Source organism: Talpa europaea (assembly GCF_964194135.1).
Source record: "Talpa europaea genome assembly, chromosome: 8".
NCBI lineage: Eukaryota > Metazoa > Chordata > Mammalia > Eulipotyphla > Talpidae > Talpa > Talpa europaea.
In genome coordinates, this window is record NC_140075.1 from 38,537,722 (window position 1) to 38,564,604 (window position 26,883).

The window sequence follows — 26,883 nt, forward strand, 5'->3', positions numbered from 1 at the left end:
CCGAAGTACATTGCTGAGGGGAGCAGCGGGCGGCAGGAGAGGTCTGCGCGCCATGTGGGACCCTCCTCTGGTGGCCTGGGAGCAGCCGGGGATCGAACCGGCACTGCAGAGGCTGCGGGCAGCTTTGCAACCCAGCGCTCAACCGCTGCGCCACCGGGGAGGCCCAACATACACAGTATTCTAAACCAAAGTTACCTCAATAAAGTGTTACAAAATAATAAAATTGCATAAAAATTAAAAAGCATATTGAAATAGAAAAAAAGAAAAGAGTACTGCTTTTATTTTAGTGTAAGCTGAAACAGAAATTCCTATCAAGTTTTATTGCATATTAGATTCTCTCAAAGAGAGTGTCTGAAGAAATGGCATTCTGAAAATTATTTGTAAAAGTTTTATTTCAAAATAAAAGTTATATTTAAAAATATTTGTCTCTATTATTTTTGTTTTGATTTTGATTGATCAGGACTTTAATCTTGTACAACTACGTTGCCTATCGACAATAGCCTATCATTTTCTCTAACATTTGAAACATTTTTGGTTTTTTGGCATGATTTCCTTCCTTTATTTAATTGAGGCTACATTAGTTTATAATCCTTGTAGATTTCAGGAGTCTATTTTCTCATCTCACCAAATCTATATTTCAGCCATGCCCACCAACACATATCTCGGGATCCTCCCAGCACCAACCAATAAGGCCATCTACCCATTTCCTGCCCCTCCTTCTGCTCTGGGAACCACCATTCTGTTGTCAGAGTCCAAGGGTTTGCTTTTGCTTTTGTTCTGTTTAGAATCTGAAACATTTTCTTGATTTTTTTTTTTTGCTCATTTCCTCCTTTTCCTCAATCCTTAACATGTTTTCATCAGTGTCTTAGTCTCTCTTAGATTTCTTCCAATTTCACTTTCATTTCTTTTGATAGTTTCCTTTTTCACATCTTTTCAGTCTGACTCATCGCTAATTTTGCTTAATGCTCGGTGTTTTTTTGTTCATAAAAATCCATCAATTAATTCTGAAATGTCAGATAAAATATTAAGTTATAGTTTGCATCTATTGCACAGTATCATTTTTCTGGTGAATAGCTTTCATCTACCATTTGTTCTTCCTTCTTTCTGTTTTTTTATCCCATTTCTCCCTTTAATTTTTTTTTTTATTGTTTTGGTAAGAAAACAAAAAAAGTTTTCTTGTTTTGGTACTTCTACCTATTTTTTGTGGTATTGAGTTTTATTTCCCAGTTGTATTTGTGCTATTAATTCTTCTTGTTTGGAACCCCATGGAGAGAGAGGGGAAATGTCAACTTTATGTTGTCCTCTTCTGACCAGAATCACTTAGCATGTACTCCAATTTTTCATCTTGAAAAAATTTAACTTAAAGGTTTTAAAACAATTACTATGTGGAATGTGGTGGTAGATCACAGGTTCTATGGTGTAGGGAGAATCACAGGGATTACACACTAGGGTAGGAATCAAGTATTGTCCAAAAATTAACAATGAAGTAAGAAAATGAATATAAAACCAAAATATTAAAAAAGTTACAGAATTGCTGGTATTAAAATGAAGTAAATAAAACACATTTAAATATCTATGATTATTATTATTTATACCTACACATAAATCATGTTCCCCAGAAACAGACTCTATGCCAAGGATGTGAGTGCAAGGTATATTGGGAAAAGGAAGACACAGGTTGCAAAGTGTAGAAGTGATACAGGGAAAGAAAAAAAGCCAATAAAAGAAACGTTATCAATGCAGCCACATAGTAGGTGACTGCATCATAATTCCCTACAAAAACTCTGGGAAAAAGTTCATGCAAAACACATGCCTCAGAATTAACCCAGCTCTGGATGGGGTGGGAGTTACGACATTTATTGACTCTCATCAGACTGAACAATTTCTTTCAGGGAGGTATTAATTTTGACCCTCCATGCATGGGCAGAGTGAGTTCTGGCAGCCCTTCAACCAAGATACAGTTGCTGAGTGATGGAAGGCAGGCTGATGTGCAAGCAGCACAAATAGATTTTCAACAGTTAATTTAGTACATTTGAACAAGAAGTTAGTAATAAAACTTAAGAAATTACTGAAATTTAAAAAAATGAAACAATTAAAGAGAGTCTTGTTAGGAACAATTATTGAGATTGAGATTAAATGTCATTATTAGTCCTGCAGGTGATATGTAGAAAACTTTTCCCCCCATTGTTAATAGTGACTAAAACGTGCAGTAACAAAGTTGCTTAGAGCAGTATCTCTCTTTTTAGGATACCATCATTAAGTATGATGTCCCGCAGGTTTGTTGTAGTGGTTTCATATCAAATTAATGAAGTTTTCCCAAACTAAATTTATTTAATTTTTTTATTAAGAGAGAATATTAAATCATGTCATATAATTTTTTGGTATTTAGTAAGACAATCACATTGTGCTATTTAATTTTATGTCAGTCTTTTGCAAAAGCATATATAGCTGAATTTTCACTTGTGTATGTATATGCTTAATTTCAGTAATCTTATGGCCTTTTAATATGAAAATTTATTTTTTACATTCTTATTTATCATGACTACTGATGCATTTGAAATTATTTTTGCCATCTTATTTTAGTTTTTCCTCTCCTTCAATCAAAATTTAAGTCATCTATGAAAAATGATGTAAAAATATATAAAATAAATAATAATAAAATTTTAAAAATTAAGTCATCAGTATTTTATTATTAGATTTCTTCCTATTACTGTTTTTTCATCTGCTTTGAAAGTTATGAATTCCCTTTCTATTTTTCTAGAGGCTAATTTAAAAATATTTAACATATTTTAATCAAAATCTAGCATTCTCCATTCTCCTCCTAAATAAAGGAATTGTGTCTTTAGCAAACTTAATTTTCACCTTCCTAAACTTTCTACTTCCCATAACCTCCAATGTTTTAATCACTTGGGATTTTAATTTAGATTGTTTAATACATATATATATATATATATTGAGTTTCAGGTGTACATCCTTTAAGTAAACAGTGCATATACTACATTAAATTCGCTAAAGTCCAATTCTATCCTTGACCATATAACTTACAACTTTTACCCACTCCCTCATTCCCCCTTCCCCTCTGGTAACCATGAATTGCTCTTATATCCCAAAAGTTTATTTTCGTTTTAGTTCATCCATTCGATTATTTCTCTATATGCCATATATTGTGTTTTGTCTTTCTCTACTTGACTTATTTAACCAAGTATAATATTCTCTAGGTCTATGGTGTTGCAAATGGTATTACAAATGGCAGACTTTAATCTTTTTTATAGCTGAGTTAGTATTCCACTGCTTATATATTCCACATCAAGATTGCTTTTAAATTTTTTAGCATTAAGATTTAAATATACATTTAACTAGTTTTTGAGTTTCTATTGCATTTTTTCTCACTACTAATACCCATACATTTATTTATGAGGTATAATTGACATACTCTAATTTTTACCCTTTTTAGGGTATAGTTCTATGAATTCTGACAAAATCATATAGTTGTGAACCCAGCACCACAATGAAGTTACAGAACAGTTCCATTACCCACATAATACTCTTATGCAACATAATATTAAATAAGATTCATGGTATAGGTATCATGCTTTTTTTTGAGTGAGTAGGGTATATTATTACTATAGCATTTAGTACTATAAAATCAGATTCTAATACATGGTAGCTATTCAAGGAAGATTTGCTAAGTATAGAAAATCTAGTTAGAATTTGAAAGAAATGTATTATATTTACTGGATTATCTTTTTCATTTCAAGAATCAATTTTTAGATTTCTTCACCTCTTGCTGATACTTTCTCCAAATGTTTGGCATTCTTGGATTAAGCATTAGGTTTAATATTATAGATGACGAGCACAGATTTCCTCTGGATCTAGGTAGGTGTTTTTTCTCAGCAAGTTTCTGTACAGAATTAGAGGACTTGTGTATTTTCTCAAGTGAATCACACGTCATCTGGCCAATTCACTCTAAGGTGGTGCATACTTGAAGAAGTAAGGCAAATTAGGGACACCTTACACCTCCTTTATGAAATAAATCCTATATTGAAGGTAGTAGGTCCAGATTAAATATCCTAACTTATTACAAACTTGGGAAAGTTATTTAAACTCTCCTGTGTGCTTTGTTTCCTCATTTGGAAAGTGGTGCAGGAATACCTAAACTCTTTAATTACCTTACTATTTCCTGTTAAATGAGATTTATAATGACATTTGAACACATATAATTTAGGATAGTGTCCTGCACATACTAAACATACAATAAACACTGCTGTTGTAATTCTTATTGTCATTTTTTTTCACCCTGGACAGAACCATGTCCTTTTTTAACTTTTCTGCTCTGTCTGCAGCAATGTTTCCTCCAGACAAAAAATACCTACCAGTTTCCTCCAGAAACTGGAAAATTATCTAAAATTTTGTTTCACTTTACTTCCTGTTCTGTTAAATCATATCTAAAACTAGTTTCCTAATTGACAAAATAAGGGTAAAAATAGTAAGAACTTAATTAGAACACACACCCACTATTTTAATTTTGTAAAATTCTTGGAAAATTGCCTGGCATGTATTGCTATGTAAGGTATAAATTATATATATATATGTATACATAGACATATATATATATATACATATTTATAGCAGAAGATCAGCCTCTTTATGCTTTTATTATCTTCATCTCTGATTTTATGTTTATCAGATTCATTCAGATTCTAAATATGTCCTTGCTTTTTCTTTCTAGGTTTAACTGGCCATAGGAGGTTTCTGCTCATTGTCACCTATAATGCTGCTGCTAGAATTGCTTCTTTCAAAACTCAATTCAGAGCCTTGAAAACAATGTTTTATTTTGGAAACCTGTCCCTGTCCCTGTTGGCTTCTTCAAACTTACTTGGACTACACACTATTCAACTCCTAATTTGTGCCATTCTTTCTATTATTTTATTCTTGCAAGCATCCACAAGGTAAATATAGTATTCTTTTTTCATGTGACAGACTCAAAGTAGATAAATAACTTTTCTATAGAACACAATCATTAAGAATAACAATAATTCAAATCCAGATATGTCTAAATTCAAATACACCATCTGAATCCTGAAAGTTCTTCACTAATCAATAGTTTCATATTACTGTTTAATACTTTATCCTATCACACTGCATATAACTTTTGTAAGTAGTTTCCAGTAATTTCCCATTTATTATTATTTACTGTCTCTTAGAGGTTCTAATTACTTTGTCTTCTTTTTTATTATATAGGCTTTGTTATATTCTTCCCATAGCACTTTGTGTCATTTAACTTGTGAACTCTCAAAAATGAGTTGCTAAAGGGAAGAGTGAATCATTTTCCATGCTTAGTTCCCAAGATTTCTCATTTTGAAAAAATATGCCCAAGTATTAGCCTACTTTAAATAATTGCCCATAAAAAAATCTACCTCCATAAACTTGATCTTGGAAAAAAAAAAAAACCTGCCAAGTTAGACTACACGAATAGCTCATTTACAATTATTGGATAAATGTTTAAATCATCAGAGATTGCATCATTATGGTTATTATTTGTCTTCTATAATATGAAGTTTCTCTCAAAGGAATACTGATTAGAATAGAAACCAGATGTTTTTCAAGACTGGACTGAAAAAAAATGATAAACAAGTACAAAACTAATATAAGAATGACCTAAGGAGGTTTCTAGAAACTTGAAGCATGGATATTATAGAAAGAGAGATTAAAAAAGTGGAGAGAAAAATGTAGAGAAAAGAGGAGGAGGCTAGGTAAGATAATTTCAGAAATCAAAATAGAACAAAAAAATTCATGAATCTTTGTAAATATTTGGTATTGATAAAGAAATAGCAGAATTTAATTTTACATGTAAACTGAGAAAGTTAAAAACAGGACAAGACAAGATGGTTTCTCTGTCTAAAAAGAATAAATTAAACACTAATGAGATGAGGACCACTGTTGGAAAAAAAAATCCCTCTTAAATTTGAAGTACAACATGTTCTGGGTGTGGTAAAATAATCCAGGAACTTTATATTTTTCAGCCCTTTTCTTCCATCTTTTCTAAGGGATAAAGAGAACAATAATGTTTTTGATGCTTTTGAGGTTGTTTCCTGGTTTTATATTTGATTATAACAGAAATAAAGTGTATTTATTACCACAACATGTCAACATCCTGGTGGAATAGAATGGAATGGAAGACATGAAGAAGCAACCAAGGGGAGGGAGCAGTACTACATAAATAATTTCATTACCATTTTTGAATTAGTTTGTAATCACCCCTTTAGTTATACTAGGAACTAGAATTATCCTCTTTAATTTTATTTATCCAAGGCAAAAATAATAAAATGAATGTCATCCTAATAAATCAGCCCATCTTATAATATTTTAAATTATAGTAAACTCCTCTTTATTTGAGGCCCTTTAATTCAGAATTTGTTACCATTCAATGGAGTTTGGATTGAAACATCTTTTTGCTCTGCAGACATTTTCAAGATAGTGCAAATAGGATAAATCAGTTGTCATAAAAAATTTAAAAATATTTAGTAAAGCTATCTTCAAATATCTGTCAGTATATCATATCCGCATTTGCAGACAAAATGATAAACTTTCTATATTTTTCTTATTCATCTAATTAAATCAGTTCCAGTTTGATTTATTACACATATGGTACTTGTCATTATTAAATAGTATTTAAAATATGCTATAATTTTGTTTTTTAATAACAGCAATTTCCCAAGCTCACGAATCTATGTTTTCATTTTATAAGCTACTTAGTCTAGGAAATCAAAGCTATAATCAAGTGAACCCAGAATTTCTATTAGAGAGAAATCAATTAGGTTTGTTTTATTATTCTGGCCATTATCAAATGACTGATAAATCACCTTTCTCCCCCCAAATTCACCAATTTCTCTTGGCATTAAGTATACACAATGTTAGGTTTTGATGTATTCTTTTTATTGTATTATCCATTGAAGTATCATATGCTAACATTACTGAATTGCTCTACAAAATTTTTCTATTAGCATATTTCCTTCTATAGCAGGAAATGTAGAAAACAGAAGCAATTTTTGTTACTGTGTCTTAACACTCTGCCTTACCTTTTTATCCTTGAGATCTCAAAAGGGTCTTTCCTGACTAGATTCCAACTGCCTTCCTTTCTCCCCTCTCTTCTGTTATTTGCCACCATAGTAATCTATTATTTCCCCCTTGTAATATCAGATTTTTCTATATGTTTATTATCTGTCTGCTTCTCCATAATTTAAGTTCCATGAAGTTAGAAACCTTGCTTATCTTACAGAATAGTATATCTCTGTAATACTGCATACTACCTAAATATGTAGTGTTAATTAGCTGGGTTAACAGAATAAATAGGACTGAGAATTTTATTGCATCATTAAAAACTCAATATGCAAAATTTCAAAGGAAGTATGATTTTTGCTTACATGACTCTTGGGTCCCTCATGAAGCCTGAAGTTGTAGGAGGGAAGTTACAAGAGGGAAGTTATGGGTGATGGGGAGAAAAGGTAGACAAAGAGAGGATTTGTGAGGAGGATTTCTTCTGTGTTAGTTTCCTTCCCTAACAAAAGAAGTGGAGAGTGGGAGAATCTCCCTTCGCCCCAAACATAATGGGAGAAATTACTGTTTGGGGGTACTGATGATCACAGAGGATGTTAGGGACAGGAGTCTGCATATTAGAAAAAGAAGTCTAGATTTCTATTCTGGAAAAATGGGAGTGTTCCTGAGGACTTTTCAGCCAAAAAATAACATGATTACAACTATGCTTCAGGAAGATTAATCTGATAGCAGCGTGTACAATGGATCGGAGGTAGAAGAGACTAGAAAAAAGGAGATGGGTTAGGAAAAAAAAAATGACAAGAGATAACAATTACTTGACTTAGTATGTGAAGATGATAATAGATAGGAAGAAAACAGTGTGGAGGTAGAACTGATTATTTTTAGAATTGGCTAGAGAAATAAGGATTTGTTATGATTGAAGTAAAAACATGATTAATATTTAAAGATATTAAGAATGTTAGTTTGAAAAGAAGGATAGGAAGTCAAACCCTCTTTTCTTATGCATGATTTTGTTAACCGCCAGTTTTATACAAATCTGTATTACACCAGATATGTGGCCTTTTCTGAATGTATCCTCATACCAAAGAGTTGAGACTCTATCACTTTCTTTAGTATTGTAAATATCACTTTCTTTAGTATTGTAAATATCTTCCTTTCCCCATTTTTGAAAAATTCTCTTGCTAAACGATGGCTTCAATGCCAATGATTAAAAATTTAAACCAATTTTGTTGTTAACACATTGACAGCCATGGAACATTAAAAAATTGACAGTCAGTTTTACCCTTCATTTTGCTGCTTTCTATGTGGACAATTAAATAGAGCCAAGTAATAACAATAAAAAAAGAAAACAAGCACAAGGTCTTTTTTTCCCACAATGTTCTCCTCCTTATTAACACTTTTTCCAGACACTTATAAACTGTCTCCACCAATGTGTAACACTTTCAACTTTCGAGTGGTACCAGGTTGTCAAAACTAGGTACTAATATAAAGAAATGGATTAAGAGGATTGGTTCTTTGCTAAAGTTAGGCATTAACTTAAGGGCAGACAAAATAATCAAGAGTGAATTCTATATACCTTCATTATACAGACATTTCCAAATAGAAAAGGAAAAGCACAATGAACTAGTAACTCCAACTGAAGATCTTTACCCAAATCTAGAGTTACACAGTAATTTATAAATTTAGTAAATTAATAATATAATTTGAAGAATTTAATTTTAGATTAGCATTTCACAGAACTTTTTATAAATGGAAAATTTTTTAAAAAACACAAATTTTTATAGACTTAGAGACACAAAGATTCAAGTTACATTTGTAAACTGGGATATTTATGTAGTTGAGTCACAGACATACCACAATTTGGAGCACATGACTCAGACTTCATATCTTATATACAGTTAGTTTAAAATGTTAGGGCATTATGCCAGGAGTAAGCACAAAGTTTATACAACTGAAGATTTATAGAAACCCCAGGCTTGCTTAATTACTTTTGGGATTTACTCCAGAGTTTAAACCACTGTATTTGACCAGGTCTATCAAGTTTGCACTCCAGCTTCCTATTACACTTCGAATAAACCCAAACTCTGATTACCATGACCTTCAAAGTTCTTTATGATCTGGCCCTTGCCTACTTTTCCAGTTTTATTTGTCTCTCATTACTCTCCCCAGTAATCATATACTTCTATCACACTGGCCTTCTTTCAATTCTTAGAACAAACCAAGGTCATTCCTGTTCCAGAGAGCTTAAAGTTACCTCCTCAGACAGACCTTTCCTAGTTAAAGTAGGTTCCTCTACCCATTTTATCCCTTTACCCCCTATCTCCTTCCAAACTTCTTTGTATCCTAATATCCCCATTGCTCCACCCCCCATAGCATCATAGATCTACTTGTTTATGTTTGTATTCTCACTGGAATGCATACTCTGCAAAGGGCAAACATTGCCTTCAGAATATTCACCATTGTATCTCTAAGAGTCTAGGACAACATCTGGTACCAAGCAGTTATTTGATAAATATTTGTTAAGTAGATGAATCAAGGAAGTAAGTAATATTGGCTGTATAGCATGATCCAAAGTTGAGGTCAAATTTATGGAATGGAACTGACAGAAGAAAAGATGAAGCTAAATCCATAAGGTGAAGAAGTAGATAGAAATCTTATACTATAATCTCAAATGTGAAAGAATAAATTCAAGTCTATATATTAACCTAGCTTTAAATTTTGAGAATTTCACTCTCCCAGCTGGTGAAAAACTTAACCTCAATTATTCTTCAGTCCTTCTCTTATGATTTAAGTCCAAAGGTTTAGTCAGGCCCAAGCAAGGGCTTTCAATTGTCAAGTCATTTGTCTACTTTGGCTACTTCTGGGTATTCAGTGACTCTGCCTGAACAGTTTTTTCAGGGCTGTGTTCCCTGCAGCTTCTGGATTTCTCATAAAAAGGGGGAAATCTTTACGAGGGGTACTTATGGGCCCATCTGCTTAGATACAATAGGTGGTCCTTACTCTCTGGAAATCTACTGCTTCTGCTGTGTGCTGTAGTGCAACCAGAAATATAGGAGCTTTGCTATCCAAATTGATTTTTCTCTATGTTTTCTGTGTTCCAGACTCTACCATTCTAGACTGCTTCTCAAAGACACTTTTATGTTGCCCTTCTTTTCAAGGCACTTAGCACAACCTCTTGAAGTGAAGTTAGGGTTTACCCAGGTCAGAAAATTATATGAGTTTTTTCCCCCTTATCATTTCTTTCTGATTACAAAGCTTGGTAATATTTTTGAAAACATACAAAACAGAAAAAAAATGATAAATAAACACAATATATGATTTCATAAAGTTATTCTCCTACTAGAGGCAGGAAATACAGTGCTGATCACTAACTCTTCTACTTAACATACTATTGGGACTTCTAATTGCTCTAAGGATAAAGCTCAAACTCCTTAATGTTGCCTCTCCAGCCTCTTGGTACACCAAAGTCCCTCTCATTCTACCTCAACGAAATAGACAATGGTGTTTTGTTGCTGAAAAAGACATGCTCTCTTTCAATATAAGATCTTTGTATATTTACAGTTACCTCTTCCCATGATTAACTGTCATTCATCCTTCAAATTGCAACTTTACTTGCATTTTTTAAAGGAAACTTTTGTGTCATCTACTGCAGTATTAAAATAGTTGTCCTTGATAGTTAATTCTTTCATAAGATGAGAAATACAAGGGTTAACTACATTGAAATGCCATTTTTACCTGTCAGATTAGCAAAACAGCTTGTTTTACAGTACACTATATTAATGAACAGGCATTCTTATGTACTGCTAGTGGGACTGTAAAACAGCACGTGGGGGGTAAGTTGACAATATCTGTATATAATGGCATCTAATAAACATAAAGTTCATAGATCACAATTTCATATTAAACTTTGTTTCCAATTTCATACATTAACCCTGTATAGATAAACACATAAATGATTTGATCCAGGCAGTCCACTTTTAGAAATTGATGCTGCAAATATATTTTCACATCAAGTATGACACACTTGTAACTTTATTCACTGTAGCATTTTTTTTTGTAATACAAATGTATTGAACAAAATTAGATGCTCATCAATAAAGGGCTGGTCAAATACATTGTGAAAAGCTTACCTAACAAATTATGCAGTTCAAAGAAAGTGGGGGAATTTCCTAAATAGTGAAATGGGAAGATTTTCTATTTTTATTAAGTAAAATGCAACATACAGAATATTGATAATAGTTTGCTATCTTTTTGTATAAGAAGAGGAAAACAAAAAAATGTGTATACATGTATATCTAATTTGCTTGTATATGCATAAGGAAAGTCTATAAAGATACACAAGAAACTAATAACAATGATTACCTATATTTTGGGAGAAAGATGGGAAGTAGGAAGTTTAAATTATTGAAAATATTTGCTGATGGTATCCTCTATTGATTATGTCATACATACTTATGAAAGTGGGACTGCCTTAAAATTTATTATTTAAATGGAAAAGCCATTAACCAAGTTATTTTATGTCTTTTTCTCTTCATGAAATAGGGGCATACTGGAGTTTGCTTAAGCAAAACTAAGTGGTTCATCATTATTTTAACAACTACCTGTGTTTTCATGATATTCACTGAAGCAAATTCTCTGTACTCCTTTCATATATTCCACCCCCAAATCAAACTTGACAAGCATTAGGAATTGTTTCTTTTTGAAGAATCCTGTGTGCTAATCTATCATCTTTTTTTTTTTTAAAGACACATTTTAGGAATAGCTGACAGAATCCTTTGTTTACAAATTTAAAACTCAACAGATGGAGGAGTCTCCAATTAAAAATGAAGTTACTCAGCCTTCCTGGTGGCGCAAGGGGTTAAGTCGCAGCATTATGAAGCTATCCGTAGCCACTGCAGCGCAAGTTAGATCCCTTGCAGGCCAGGGAGCTACCCACATGGTGCAGCAGACCTCTCCTGCCTCACCAGCTGCCTGCTGCTCCCTTCAGCAGGGTGTTTCTGTAGATCTGCCTGTTCTGCTCCCCACTCTGTCTCTCGTGAATCCTCCTGCACACCCTCCCTCGCCCCACACTTCTGGCCTGTACCCTAGCTCTTGCATGCATAAATAAATCTTTTTAAAAAAAGTGAAGTTAACTCAATCTAGAAACATCAAAAGAGACACTTCTTCAAAGTGTTTTGCGCTTAGTCTATCACTATATATACATCAAAACAAGAGCAATAATTGTTATTAGTACTAAGCAATAAATGTTATTAGTACTATTACCAATGTTATTAGTACTAAACACTTAAAAATAAACAAACAGAGGGTTATCCAATTTAGAGATACCTAATGTTACTTGTTTTCTGGAATATTTCTCTAGAAGTGTAACTTTAATAAGGGTAGACGTGAGGTTGAAATGAGATTCTTCATTACAGCTGCAGAGCTAGTGAAATAGGTTGTGGTCCCCTCTTGAATTAATTATTCTCCATTCAGGAAGCTGGTAATCAGAGGATTTAAATATAGTTCCCTAGCTGTGATTAATCCACTCATTAATATTAAAAGGATCATTTTTTCAAATGTGATTTCAAACCACAGAGTTTAATGGCTTCTAATGAACTTAAAGTGCATAGATAAAAATTTCATATTAATTTTTGTTCCAATTTTACAGCTACCCTTATATAGCAGATTTTAAGGAGGGACAAAGTCTCTACTCAATCAAAAACTACACATTTTTTATATTTAAGCCATTAAAATTTAATTAGTAAATTAAATTCTGTTGATCATGTAATTAAAATGGTGGTGTCAGTTTGGAATAGAAGGATTCAGTAGCACCTGAATATCTTTAAATGTGAATTTACTATTAATAATTTACATTTATTTAGAATGAATACCCAAGTCCTACAACTTCTAATACTGCTCATTATTGTTACCTACCAGACGAATAGGGGTATGAATCAGAGCACAGTATTTTCATACTTACTTTCTTCCTCCTTTTAGAGAAACAGGTGATATAATATATTGTAGCCATCTAGCTTTCAACATATGAAATTATAGAAGGCTCTGTCTTAACCTGAGTTAATAAATTTAGAAATATCATTATCTCTTAATTCAGTATTTCTTATTCTTAAAGAGTAATAGGGCATTTTTAAACTATTATGTGCTTTTGATTTTGTTCCCCCAAAAACATACAAAGAGAAATCTCATCAGCTTAATCCAATTGAATGGACAATATCCTTTGCTAGTTGGTCTACATGCACCACCTGGTGGTAAAGCAGTGTATTTCAAGTGTGTGTGTGTGTGTGTGTGTGTGTGTGTGTGTGTGAGAGAGAGAGAGAGAGAGAGAGAGAGAGAGAGTGTGTGTCTGTGTGTGTTAGGGCTGTTAAAATGGAAAAGAGAATTTTAATATACATTTGTAAATATTGACTTAGATTAACAAGGCAGCTATTTTGCAACAAATATCTAATAAAACAGAACTACAGATAAGCTAGAACAGGAATAAAGGGAGAATAACTCATGTTGGAAATTAAAATAGCTATATTTTATTCACATTAAGACAGCTATAACTCTTATAATTTTCTCCCCAAGTTAACATTTATTTATTAAGCTAATGTTTGTATTGAGGCAAAAGTAAAATATTGAAAGCCACTTAAAACCATTGCTTTTTGAAATTTTAAATTAAAAAAAATTTTAAGAATAATTTTGAAATGTATTCTCTTCCTTATTGCATTAGTAGCTAGCATAAGTCACAAGTTCCAGAATTTTAAAACTACAAGGTATTATGAAATCATTTAGACGTATACATTAATTATACAAATATAGCTAGCAGTTGAGATTCAGGAACATCAAGTGACTCGATCAAGGTTATCCTGGTAATTATTTTCCCAACTTAAGTAAGAAGCTTGATCTCTCACTTTCAGTCTAGGAATTTGAGACATAAAACTTGTACTCATAGGCAATGATGAATTATTTCTATAAGAAGATACATCCTTTTAATTCAACTGTACAGTGCTTTCAGACACTAAGTTGTGAGTTAATATATATTAGTACTTTTATTCTAACATTCCAAGTACAAAAGAATAATAGTAGATGCATGTATCATAACACCTTGGAAAGGATTTTTTAGCAGAAAATTCATTTTATATATAAGTTTAAAGGAGTATTTTTCAACATATATGCAATGCTATATTGTAAAGACAGTCTAAAAAATTCTTTCCCTTTCTAAATGCTTCAGAATCAAAGATCTGCTTCTACAACGTAGGTATCCACTTGTTGATTTAAGAATAAACCATGTTCATAGCTCCCTCTCATGACCACTGAATGAATACTATACAAAAGTCTCCTCTTACTCTCACTGTTGTATTCAACTAACAGCTCACTGGTTAAGTTTTAATTGCTTCCAATGAGGTCAGCAAAGGTATTTATCGAAAAGCCCTGAATAAAAGGCTCCATGCGCACGCATGCACACACACACACACACACACACATACATGCACGCGTGCGCGCACTCACACACAGAGAAAATCCTCTTGCCTGTTGATTTATGGAAACAATTATGATTCTGCTGGAGAATTTCTCAGCTGAGAAATAGTTTGTAGCTACAGTAGAGAGGCTCAAGTTGCACAAGGCAGACAACAGACATGGAATTCTTGTGTATCCAGCTGTTATCAAGAGAACAAGTAAGTTACTGTTATTTGTCTTTAAAAATTATGTTTAATGTTTTCTAGTAGTTTATGTCTTTCTCTGGTTTTGGTACTGAGGGGGAAAGTAAAGTTACCAGATTTCTGAGCCATGTAATTATCTATAGTAATTCTGCTGTAGAACTTACATAAAGATAAGGCTGAAGTTTTCCAGAGCAATCTTGACATTTAACTTGAGAAATGTGGGCAGTTCAGCAGAAAACAATTATGATTTCACAAACATAAAAGCATAGTATAAGGAAACCTAGAGGAAGGAGTTGTACTTTGTTAGTAGTAATTTTAGATCTTAATGAAATCAATAGCTTTAATTACAGGATGTTTCTTAACAAACTTCCAGCAACGGGAATGAATGGCACAATCATATTCTGATTTGCCTCTATGAATGCATAACTTTTATAAATCTATACTGCATGGTAAAGATGCTAAAATCTGCTGTGAAAGCTGTTTAAAATGTACCTTCACAATATAAAAGATACTGTATGTTACAATACTATTTAGCCACTGAAATTCAAACATATAATTTTTCATTTTCCTTTCTCCTCCCCTCCCCATTCTTAATCTCTCATTACAAGCAGAAGCCTAGTAGCAAACAGTGTCGCTGCAACTGAGCTCATTACAACCTGTTATTTTAAGGATATATCAACAGAGAGTTACTTAAGGAGGAATCCTGTATTGTTATCAGCAACTAAAAGATAAGGCTAACAAGCTGGAAAGATCAACTACTGTTTTAAATCAATCTACAATTCACAGATAGGAAAAGGTCAATGACCTAGAAGCAACAATCAACTCAAGATTTAATTTTCATTATGTTATTCATGAACACCTGGAGCACTACACTATAATGCGCAAATGGATACTGACATGGATCCTGCCAACTTTGCTCTACAGATCATGCTTTCACATTATCTGTCTAGTGGGCACTATATCTTTAGCTTGCAATGACATGACTCCAGAGCAAATGGCCACAAACGTGAACTGTTCCAGCCCCGAGCGACATACAAGAAGTTATGATTACATGGAAGGAGGGGATATAAGAGTGAGAAGACTCTTCTGTCGAACACAGTGGTATCTGAGGATTGATAAACGAGGCAAAGTCAGAGGGACCCAAGAGATGAAGAACAATTATAGTAAGTAATGTCTTTTATTTATAGCACTGTTTATAAATCTTAACAATCTATGAAGGGATGATTTTTAAGTGATATGCTTTTACACTTTTCTTTTCTTGAAAAACAATAAGTATCACCTAATTTCTCTAATTTGGGACAGCTGAACTATGTTCCTAAAAATAACTTCTAGAAAAGAGCAAATCTAAAATTGCTTGAGTGAAGCAATATATAAACATATTTACACTGAAAAGTGATTTACTGTTTTCTCACAAAATGCATGAGGAACTCTAACACAGGGACTTGGTAAGCAATCAGTAAAAACTGCTTATCACTAGTTTGAGGAATTTTTTTGAACAATTTTATTTCACTTGAAAGACTATTTCTGTGATGTAAAATATGTTTTCAAAAACATTCAATAACTTGTGCAATTATATATAGTTATAAAATAGAAGGCAATCTGTGGTATCCTCATATAGTCATATGCAGAAAATAGATTCCTCCTAACATTTTCTTTTTCTAAATCTTCCATACACTAAGAATTCTGTTACCTTAAGAGAGGAAATCTAAGTAAGTTAGATGAGATGTTAATTCCATGATTTTCAATTAATAAGCCTTCTGTTTACCCCAAGAATCTGTTTGCTGGATTTATCATTTAGCAGCTTGATTAATAACCAATTTCAGTACTATTATATTTGACATTAAAACTTTAAATACCTAAATGAAAATAAATTTTGTTTGTACTAGTGGCAGTTCAACAATGTTACCACTATTCCATTTCATAACACTATATTTGTTAAAGTCAATTGAAAGACAATGTACAGGGATGATAGTGTAAACATCTATCTGGTACAGTGCCATGAGTACTTAAAGCTTCTGTTTCTTGTTTAATAGATAGTTCATTCTAAACTAAAGAACCAATAAATGGGAATTTGGGAAGTTATGTTTCCAAAATGTAAATAAGAGGGTTTTTTAAAAGCAATACAAATATAAAATGTCAAAATCATTTAAATGACTTATTAAGTTATGGTCTTACTGTTATTATCATTACTAAAATTTATGTTAGCTCTAGAATATTGTTATGATCATACTAAAGTTCAGCTAATGAAATAATTATTTGGGGAAAAGTTTTGTGGATACCCATTTCTATGTGAGCACAATTTGGCTTATAATCAATTTATTGAAGTTATTGCAATCTATCATGAATATGGAACCTGGCAGAGAAGACAGAAACAGGTAGGTGGATATGATGACACATAGGTACAATCCCTGTCAGTGAATGCCTTTGGAACAATTTCTTAGCTTTTCAGTTCTCAACTTTTTAATCTGTAAAATTGATACAGATTATCTCCCAGGCATCTCTAGTTCCTATAATCTATCCCATCCCAAACCACGGAATATATAACATAAATGTAAACAAGTCTAAGTACTCATTGTATAATTATCACACACACTGAATGATAAGAAAGTGAATATTATCTTAATGATTTCAAATTATAGTAATAAGGTCATCAGACCTAAACAAGGTTGAATTCTATTTGCTGACTACTTCCTTTTTGAATGCTTTTAGCAAGTAATGAAAAAGTAAAAAATTAGATGTAAAATCCAGACATACAAGTTGACGTATGTGAAACTGAAGGCAGTGTATCTAGGTTAAAGAAATCCAGGTACAAAGAAAGTACTCAACAGAATTTGTTTAAATAGCAAAGAAGAAGAGAAACTTAAATCAAAATTTGAATACTAAAAAATTGTTTACATTCCTCCATCATTAGTTGAATTAACAAATGAATAAAAGATGTTCCCTTACTGTTTTCATTAACATGAGAGTAACTGTATTGTTTATTAGATTGAAATACAGCAGAGTTCAAAAAGTGGGAAAGATCAGAATCAAACTTAATTTTATTTCTTTCATTAAAGGTTCCGAGGCCTTAAATTTATGAACAGGTTGTTAAACATCATTCTTGGGAGGTCTTTTAAGATTTTAATATCTTAGAGGATAAAATTGTGGATGAAATGTTAAATGTCAGTCATGTGAAATATAATTGTTCTCTCAGTTACCATAAGGAAGTTCCCAGTTCATCCTCATAATTTTACTTTGAATGTAAGGCAAAGTGATCTAAAGGTGCTGATGGAGTTTGAAAGACTGCTTGCATCACCAGGAAAAGCATAGCTCCGTTATAGGAATGTGATTTAAAACAAATTGTTAAGATAAAGAACTGGAGTGAAGAGGTGAAAAGTCTGCGTGTATAATTCTGCTTCTAGAAGGTATTAGGTTGGGGTAGGTAGATGGAAGACTTGAAGGGAAGGGGAGAAGCAGGCAAGTGGATAAGAGAGCTCCTCTTTCAGATCTTTAGGGAATTAAAATAATTACTTATGCTGTCAAGGGTTGTGGGGATCTCACTCCAGTTTTATCCTAATTATGGTGTTGTCTCGGGGAATATTTTAAGTTTAGCATAGAATGAGCAAATTGCAGAAAAAATACACCAAGGGACCCAACAGGAAAAAAGACTTATAAGTAGACATATAAACAAGATCCTTGTAAACGCTGGAATTCATAAGAGGCAAAAAGATACTGGACCACATTTCTGACTCTTGAGGAGAGAGAAACCATTATTATTGGAGAACTGGGCCTGGGCCCACTATTCTTGCCCAGGAGGCTGAAAACCTTTCTTTTCAAGTTGTTCTCAATGTGTAGTCTTACCGTAGGTTTCTAAACGATGAAGATGGAACCTAAAATGAAATAGCAATAAAGGTAATGAAAGCATGAAATAGTCCTCCAAAAATGAAACAGATATTCATATTCTCTTCAGAAGAACATCAATAACATCACAAAGGGGAAAGGAAATGGATGGCCCATGACTTCCACTACTGGAGACTTCCACTACTGTGGTCAGAATTCTTCCCCTGGGGACAGGGCCAGAGGGTGAATTTAGATAATTGTTGGACCAGGCAGTCCATTAGCAGACAGAGCCAATCACTCTACACCTGACAGAAATAACACTGCTATTTAAGCTGGGAATTGAGGTGCCGATTGAGAGATGGCAGCAGTGCACTGGGCAACAGACAACCGCCCTGAGAGACAAATGTGGGTGGAACAGAGAACTCAGTCCCTCAGGATGTTTTTCTTGTTTTTGGTATCCAATTACTAAACAGTTTTGTTCTTCTCAACAACAGTCCCTATCACCCATTCCTTTCAAGAAGAAATCCTGAATGCCACAAAACACTGATTCAAGAAAAATTATACGTTGCTAGTTATAATCAAGCATTGTAAATTCCATAAGCAAGAAAGGGTTAGCCATTCTGAAAATTGGCCAATGATTTAGCAATATTCTCTTTTGGATTGTTAGACTGTGACGGGATATGGCTTAACAATTGGCAAAAAGCAAATAAACACAGTGTTGTTGGATTTGACTTTGGCCACAAAATCTTCAGCAACTCAATTGTAAACAATTCTTTGGATAAGTGCTTCTACTCAACAATAATCTCTGCTAATGGTTAGCAAATATACATATTATCTCTAAAATGGAGATGGTAGCAGTAAATGGAAAAGGTAATCAGTCATTTATACAACTTCAGATGTTTAATATGAACTCAAATTGATGCACCATTTTCAGGGGCCCTGTATTTTAATTTTGGCATAAAATAAAAGGATCACCATTAGAAATTTTTTTTAAAAAAGATGGTAAACTAGAGTTATGCTGTAAACAGTTCTTAGCAAGATATCTAAAACAACAATACTGCACATTGTCGCAATTAAAAATCAGAAAACCAGGACACCAACTTAAAAAATAGACAATGAGGAACAGATCTATGGAGTAGAATCAAAACTAGAATTATTGATAGAGAGGAATCTTGCAGAATTGTTGACCCTTAAGTCACCATTTACTTAAGTTTTCAAAACTTTAAATTGTGAAAAATGGGTAAACTGGTGGGGAGCAGATTTGTAAATAATAGCTATTTCTTGAAAACTTTAATATTAAGAATTATTTTCTTCTTTTTTTGGCTAACACATGTGTCTGGTACTTAAGTGTTAACAACAGCTTATTGCCACAGGTGCATTATTTATTTTGTAATATATTTCTCATTTCTACATCTATATTAATTTCCACATCAATCTAATTTCCACTTCTATATTAATCCAGAGCATCTGATCACGATTTTTTGACTCAGTTATATTACAATTCTTCAGCCTATAGTTTTAGAGCATTCGGAGACTTAAATGAAATGGAGAGATTGCAAAAAGCTTGTTTTTAGATCTTCAGAAGGGGTTTCCTTTTTCTAGATTTATCTATTTCTCAGCCTTGGCTAAATGTTGTAATCAGATGGAGAACTTTAAAAAATGTGGATACCAGGTCCCATACACAAAGTTTCTCATTACATTGTTCTGGTGTGAGCTTGGGTATCAGAAAATATGAAAGTTCCCCAGATAATTCTGACTTGCCGCCACAGCAGACTGTCCTAAGTGGATCACAATACAATACTAGAGAAAACACATCCATTAAACCACAATCTGTGAAGGTGCAGAGGAGCCACATATCAGTGTTTGTTAAAACTCTCCAATGATTCTAGCATGCAGCTCAGGTTGAAAACCAATACTTAATGGGATCAAGGGTTCTAGGTCAGCCTGGATCCCCTCAGGTGTCCTGGGAATATTCTGGAACCCTCAGAGGGATCCAGAGTTAACATAAGCACTAGACGGTTTTGAAATGGACTTATCAGAAATGAATCTCTGAATAATGCATTGAAGAAGATCTTCTGGGTCCATTTGACCTCTCTGACAAATCTAGAGGCACCAGCATTTGGTGCACAAACCTGGAAATGCCTGCGATGACAGTTCTATAGCTACAATGTAAGAAAGCTTCTTTGGTGAATGAGTTTGTTTCAGGGAAGAGTAGATTCTGTGCACCAGACTCACAATAACCTATAGGTCTGACTTTCTTCTGACACTTTCAAGGGGTGATACAACAGGGGGCCCGGAACATAGCTGTCAATGCCAGCTTACTTGGAATCACAAGCCTACAAGTTCTGTCCAAATAAATGAAAAGAATATGAAGCTAGAGGTCTGTTCTCTTTTGTAAGTTTTTGAGTATAAAAAATAGGATCAGGGCTTCCCCTTTGGCGCAGCGGTTGAGCGCTGGGTTGCAAAGCGGCCCGCAGCCTCTGCAGTGCCAGTTCGATCCCCGGCTGCTCCCCAGCCACCGGAGGAGGGTCCTGCATGGTGCACAGACCTCTCCTGCCGCCCGCTGCTCCCCTCAGCAGTGTACTTCGGTCCTTCTGCCTGCTCTGCTCCCCGCTCTGGCTCTGGTGAATTCTCTCACCCCCTCCCACGCTTCTGACTGTACCCAGTGCTTGTATAAAGAAATAAATAAATCTTTAAAAAAAAAAAAAAGGATCAGGGCCTCCCTGGTAGTGCAAGAGGTTAAGCACTGAACTATGAAGCAATCCCCAGCCTCTGCAGCACGAGTTCGATCCCCAGCTGGCCAGAGAAAAATCCACATGGTGAAGCAGACCTCTCCTGTCTCGCCCACTGCTCCCGTCAGCAGCGTATTTCAGTCAGTCTCCCTGATTTGTTCCCTGCTTTGTCTCTGGTGAAGTCTCTCACCCCCTGTATTTCTGGCCTGTACCCCAGCTCTTGTATGCATAAATAAAGAAATCTTTTTTAAAAAAATTAAAAATAGGATCACCCCACCTCACCCCACCCAGGATACATAAGTTTAGAGATCTAATTGACTTTGTTAAATGATCCATAGATTGCACAGAGTGTTTCGGTGCTGTCAGGACTTACAAAAATGGAAGGCTATAAATTAAAAAAATAAAATCTATGCATTCTACTGTATAAAGTGTGACTACAATAAAAAGGGCAAAATTAAAAAAAAAAGGTTTGTTTTTTTTTTAAAGTTTCGGATTAAGACAATATTTTTAGTAGCATAGTAATTTCTTTTATATCACTAATGGAATCAAATACTTTTCTATATTTTTATTTCACATATGACACAGAAGAAAAGGCAGGAACTGTGTATACGTAGGAAATAAAGAGGAAAACAGAATTCATTAAATGAAATGGGCACAGATACGAACTCCTCCCTTTTCTAATCTATGTCCAATTTTTCTTTTTTAAAAAAACCAGTTCATTGAGCTATGATTGATACACAAATGTTGAACTTACTTAACGAATACAACTTGATGAATTTGGAGATAAGTATACATTTGTGAAAACATCACTTTATATAAGCATATCCATCACTTCAAAAACTTTGCTCCAGCTCTTGTTGTTTTTATAATTGTGTTGATAAAAACATTTAACCTAAGATCTAGCCTCTTGGAAAACAGTTAAGTATAGAATACAGTATTATAAACTAATGGTACTATACTGTCAATATTTCTCTAGAATTGATTAATCTTATGTAATGAAACTTAGTACCCTTTATCTAATACCTCCCTATTTACTTCTCCTCTCAGTCTCCATCCAGCAACCACTATTCTACAAGCTACTTCTATGAGTTTGACTATTTTTCATTCTACTTACAAGTGGTATCACGTAGTTTTTGTCCTTCTGTGTCTAGCTGTCACTTAACATAATACCCTCCAGGTTCACATTCAGTTTTTCTCCATAAAAATATGTGGAAACATATTTTCTACATAAAAATATGTTGTAAAATGAAAAGCCTCTGCCTTTCACAGGGTTCTGAAAACCACATCAATCAGTCACGGAACATTTAACAGTTTCTTGACAAATATTCATACCTACATTTGATATTATATCTTCACACCAAGTCTACTAACAAAGAAAGCATTATTAAAGTTATTTAGCTAGTTGTGTGAGTGGATCTGTGTAGGAATAAATAAAGACAAAGGGATTAGAGTGGGGAAGAGAGAGGAGACTTATCCACAGATAGAACTGGCTTTATAAGCAGAAACATCATTCTTAGTGGGAAAAGTTTGATGTATATTGGAGGACAACTGACTCTAGAGGTTCCGTAGTCAACTTCCCCGTAGAAGAACATAGTCATTTACACTGAGTGGGAGCAATTATATGATAGAGCCATCAGCTATTATCCTTCTAAGAATAAATAGAAAGAAAATATTTCTGTGAACTGTAGAGAAAAAGACAAGAGAGGAAAGGAAGAAGGATTTTATGTAAAAATAAGTGGACTTTGCATTTGATTTTAAGGGAGGACTTACATACAATGGACTCATGTACAAAGGATTCTCCCAAAATATAGCTCCAGGAACTTTTTGGATACACTTAAGTAATAGGACAATGGAATTATAATGGAAGGATAAGATGGTAGAGGAAGAATTTTAGAGATCAAAACAAAATAAACAAAAACAGTGTAGAGAGGTTAAAATGATAATAGATTATTGCAGCTATTACTTAAATAGGAGGTTTGACTCTATTAGTCATTCCTGTACAAATAATGCATTATAAAATTATTTGGGTTGTTCAAAAGACATCAAAAATACTGTCAACTCTGAAAGAATTCTGGCCAAATTTGTGCCTCGAATTTTCTTTAACTGGTTTGAAGTTGATCAGATATTGAATAATAAATCATCCCCAAAGAAGATAAGCATAAATCTGTGATGGTTGTTAAGTTGTACTTGGATATAAAATTTATGAAGTTTTAAAGTAATATTTAATAATTTATCTAGTACTCACATTAATATCACTATTAAAAATACTATGTAGAAACAAAGTTTTTTGTGATTGTCATAAATCTAATTTATTCCATATAAAAATGTACAAAATGCAGGTTTGAAAATTTTTGAGTGACTTAATATGATAACTTACTTAAATGATATCAATTCTTCAAAAATATATATGGCAATATTGAAATTTGTTCAGAAGACTTCATTCTATTCTAATTCTCAAAATACTTCTTTGTTGTAAACTTACAAACACACCTTTTGTCTATTTCACAGAAAAAACGAAAAGACAGTCTGGAATTGGCCAACTTGAAAGTCTGCTAGTTCTAATTTTGAAAGAATACATAGCCCTATTTAGATGTTATTCATTTTAATTAAGAAAATTGGTGTTCAAAATTAGCTGCTAATAGAAATGATCATGTAAAACATTTCTGTGTGTAATGATTGTTTTCTAGAAATATTTGGGTGAACGGTTAACTTACAAAGAGTAGATATTGAATGGTAGCTATTGAATGACACTGATGAGTTCACCCTGTGATTAACATCATTATATATTGAAAAGGAAGAAGTCATATTCAGAATGCTGATTTAAGCCTTCCAGTTTCCTTATAGCAAATGTGTTACCAACAGACTGTGAAGGGGAAGAAGAGAGGCATTTTTAGTAACATTTTCCCTACAATGAAAACACAGGTTATTACTTTAAGATAACAAAAATAACAACTATAAGTAAACTTACTGAATGGTTACTGTGTGTATCCACTGTGCTAAATATTTATTTTATATATATTATCTAATTTAATCTTCACAGAAAGCAGAATTATGCTTATTTTGCAGATGGGGCAACTTTGGCTCACAGAGCTAAGTAACTTGCTCTTGTTTCCATTGTTAGTAACTGACACAGTTGAGATGTGAACCTAAATTTTAATTCCAACATATAGTTTTAGTCATCACTACACTGTCACTGGTATTATTAAAATATTACACATTAATTTGCACCATGCAGTGGGATAATTTGCATCTGAAAAACTACAAACAGCTGAAATTGTATTCATGCAATATGACCTTATGAGTACTTGGCAGAATCTTCTTCTTATTAAATAGAGACTTTACTACAACTTTCCTTCTACAAAACATCTCCTCTGTCTTCCCCCAAGTTGGCATAGAAACCATTGGTTTCTTTTATTTATCAATCGCTAAAGGTGCTGCAAAATTTAATTTGGTTGTATTTTAAACATGTTTCTGACAATTATTAAAATATTTAGACATCTTGTTCATTAATAAGTGTCTTCATAATTATAATAGAATATGTAAATCTATTTCATTTAATTTCACAGAATAAGTCAGTCATTTTAGGACCACAGACAGATAGTTTTCTTCTCTACAGTCCACTAAATCCAAATAGGAAAACCATAAAAACAAATAATAGAACAGCAGCAAGTCTGTTATAACAAGCACTTCTGAAGGATAGGCTGAAAAAGAAATAGTGTTTTTGGTTCATAATTACTATGTTCTCAATTTATTTTTAATACTTTTAGGGCTTGACCAACTGAAATAAAAAGGCAAAAGAAAAGGAACAAAAATGATGAATTAGTGCAAAGACTATATTGGATTGTCTTTTTTTTAATGGCATTCCAGGTAAATCATATTGTATCAGCTTGTCAATGTCCTTTTAGAAGACTAGTCACATTATATCAGCTTGTGATGCGACTGACCTTAGTTTCTTTCAATATCTTAAAGATAGCTTAGAATGCTTACATTCTAAAAGTCACAGTGACTCTTTCCAGCAACTAGAATGTTATTTATTGCTAGATTGATTGAGCATATATTGTGTGCTACATACTATGTACCACGTATTGGCTCATAGATGTATAAGTAAAGACGTACAATTTGAAAAATTTCAGCTTGGTTGGGAGACCAACAACATATGCTCAATTAAATAGAATGGGTAATTATATGGTAAAAATACGTTCGTGGAGATAGGCAACCAGAGTAAAGGGTATGTAACAGAACCTGGGAGAGACTCTTAAAGAATATCTTGAAGAGCAAGTAGGAATGAACCAGACTAGAGAAGTGGGTAGGGAATGAAGATAGTGGTGAGAAGAAAGGGCATCCCTTTTAGGAAAATAGTACATGAGGAAAAACCGAAAGGTGTGTATGGAAAGTACTATTTCTGAGTATCCTATTCAAGACAGGAAGTAAGAGAGAGATGAGACCAAAGTAAAGTGTCGCTTGTTGGAAAGGGAGGGGGAAGTTCCACTCTAGAGATCATGTAATTTATTCCAACGGTGCAAATAGGGAGAATGTGGAAGCAATAACTAAGAAAAAGCCTGCGATTTACATCATTCACAAAAATGGCTCAAATTTCCAAAATACTGAATTATTTTATTAAAAAAATTAACCTCTTTTTAACAAAGTCTTTTGCCAGAACTACCACACTAGCAAAATTAGATTCATTACTTTTTTTGCTCTATTCATTCTTTGTTTATGGGTTTATGAATGGACTAGATTATCAGTTGAAGAAAGGCAGAAAAACTAGGCTTGACCAATTAATTTATGATTTATTTGTCTTAGTTTATCATACCATTAGTGCTCTTTTGTATAAACACTAATATATGTTATTTACTACATGGGAGCAGACTGATTAAAAAGTGAGAGGCAGCATGGGACATGGAAGTAATATTGTGTTAGGCATTATGGGACTTGAATTTTAATCCTTTTTATTCCAGTAATTCATTGAATGATATTGGGTAAGTATTTAACTATTGTGGACTTTAAATTTTTAATAAAAATGAAGGGGATTAGAGCAGACTGCCTAAATAAATGTCAATTATAAATTGTTACCAATAGGGTGGGGGGTGGGTGTGGAGAGAGAGAGAGAGAGAGAGAGAGAGAAGAGAGAGAGAGAGAGAGAGAGAGAATGAATTAGCTATCTACTGTTGTATTAACAAATTATCCAAAAATTTAACAGCTCAAAACAACATCTATTTAATTTTAATAAACTTTTATGAACCCATTTGTTTATAAATTAATACTTCCGGGGTACATTTTCAGTACCTAACATGTATACATATATTACCTACTCTCCATCAAATTTTTAGTGCTGCTACTATATCACTTTTTACCCCCTTTATTTCCTTTTCTTTCCCCCTCCTCTCTGGAAACTACCATATTTTTCACAGGATTGAAGAGATACATTTGTTGTGTTTTATAAATTTGTTTTCTTTGGTTATTTATATTCTACAAATGAATGAATCAATTTGATATCTATCTGACTTATTTAACTTAGCATAGTCACCTCAGTTCTGTCCTTACTGTTGTAAAGGGTATTTTTAATAGCTGAGGGGTATTCCACCGAGTATACCACAATTTGTTTTTTTTAAAAATGTGCAAATATATTTAATGTG

General features: G+C 33.3%; 2 protein-coding genes across 2 annotated transcripts in view; one reads left to right on the forward strand and one right to left on the reverse strand.

Moving 5' to 3' along the window:
• Positions 1 to 26,883, reverse strand: part of FAM227B (family with sequence similarity 227 member B) — a gene marked incomplete at both ends in the record, with an annotated part of 148,384 nt that overhangs the window by 44,188 nt on the left and 77,313 nt on the right. The window lies entirely within an intron of this gene.
• FGF7 (fibroblast growth factor 7) overlaps positions 15,574 to 26,883 on the forward strand; it is a gene marked incomplete at both ends in the record, with an annotated part of 50,663 nt that continues 39,353 nt past the window's right edge. The window contains one exon of the mRNA XM_084241358.1: positions 15,574 to 15,859. Coding sequence (XP_084097484.1) covers positions 15,574 to 15,859 — 286 coding nt within the window. The remainder of the gene's footprint in view (positions 15,860 to 26,883) is intronic.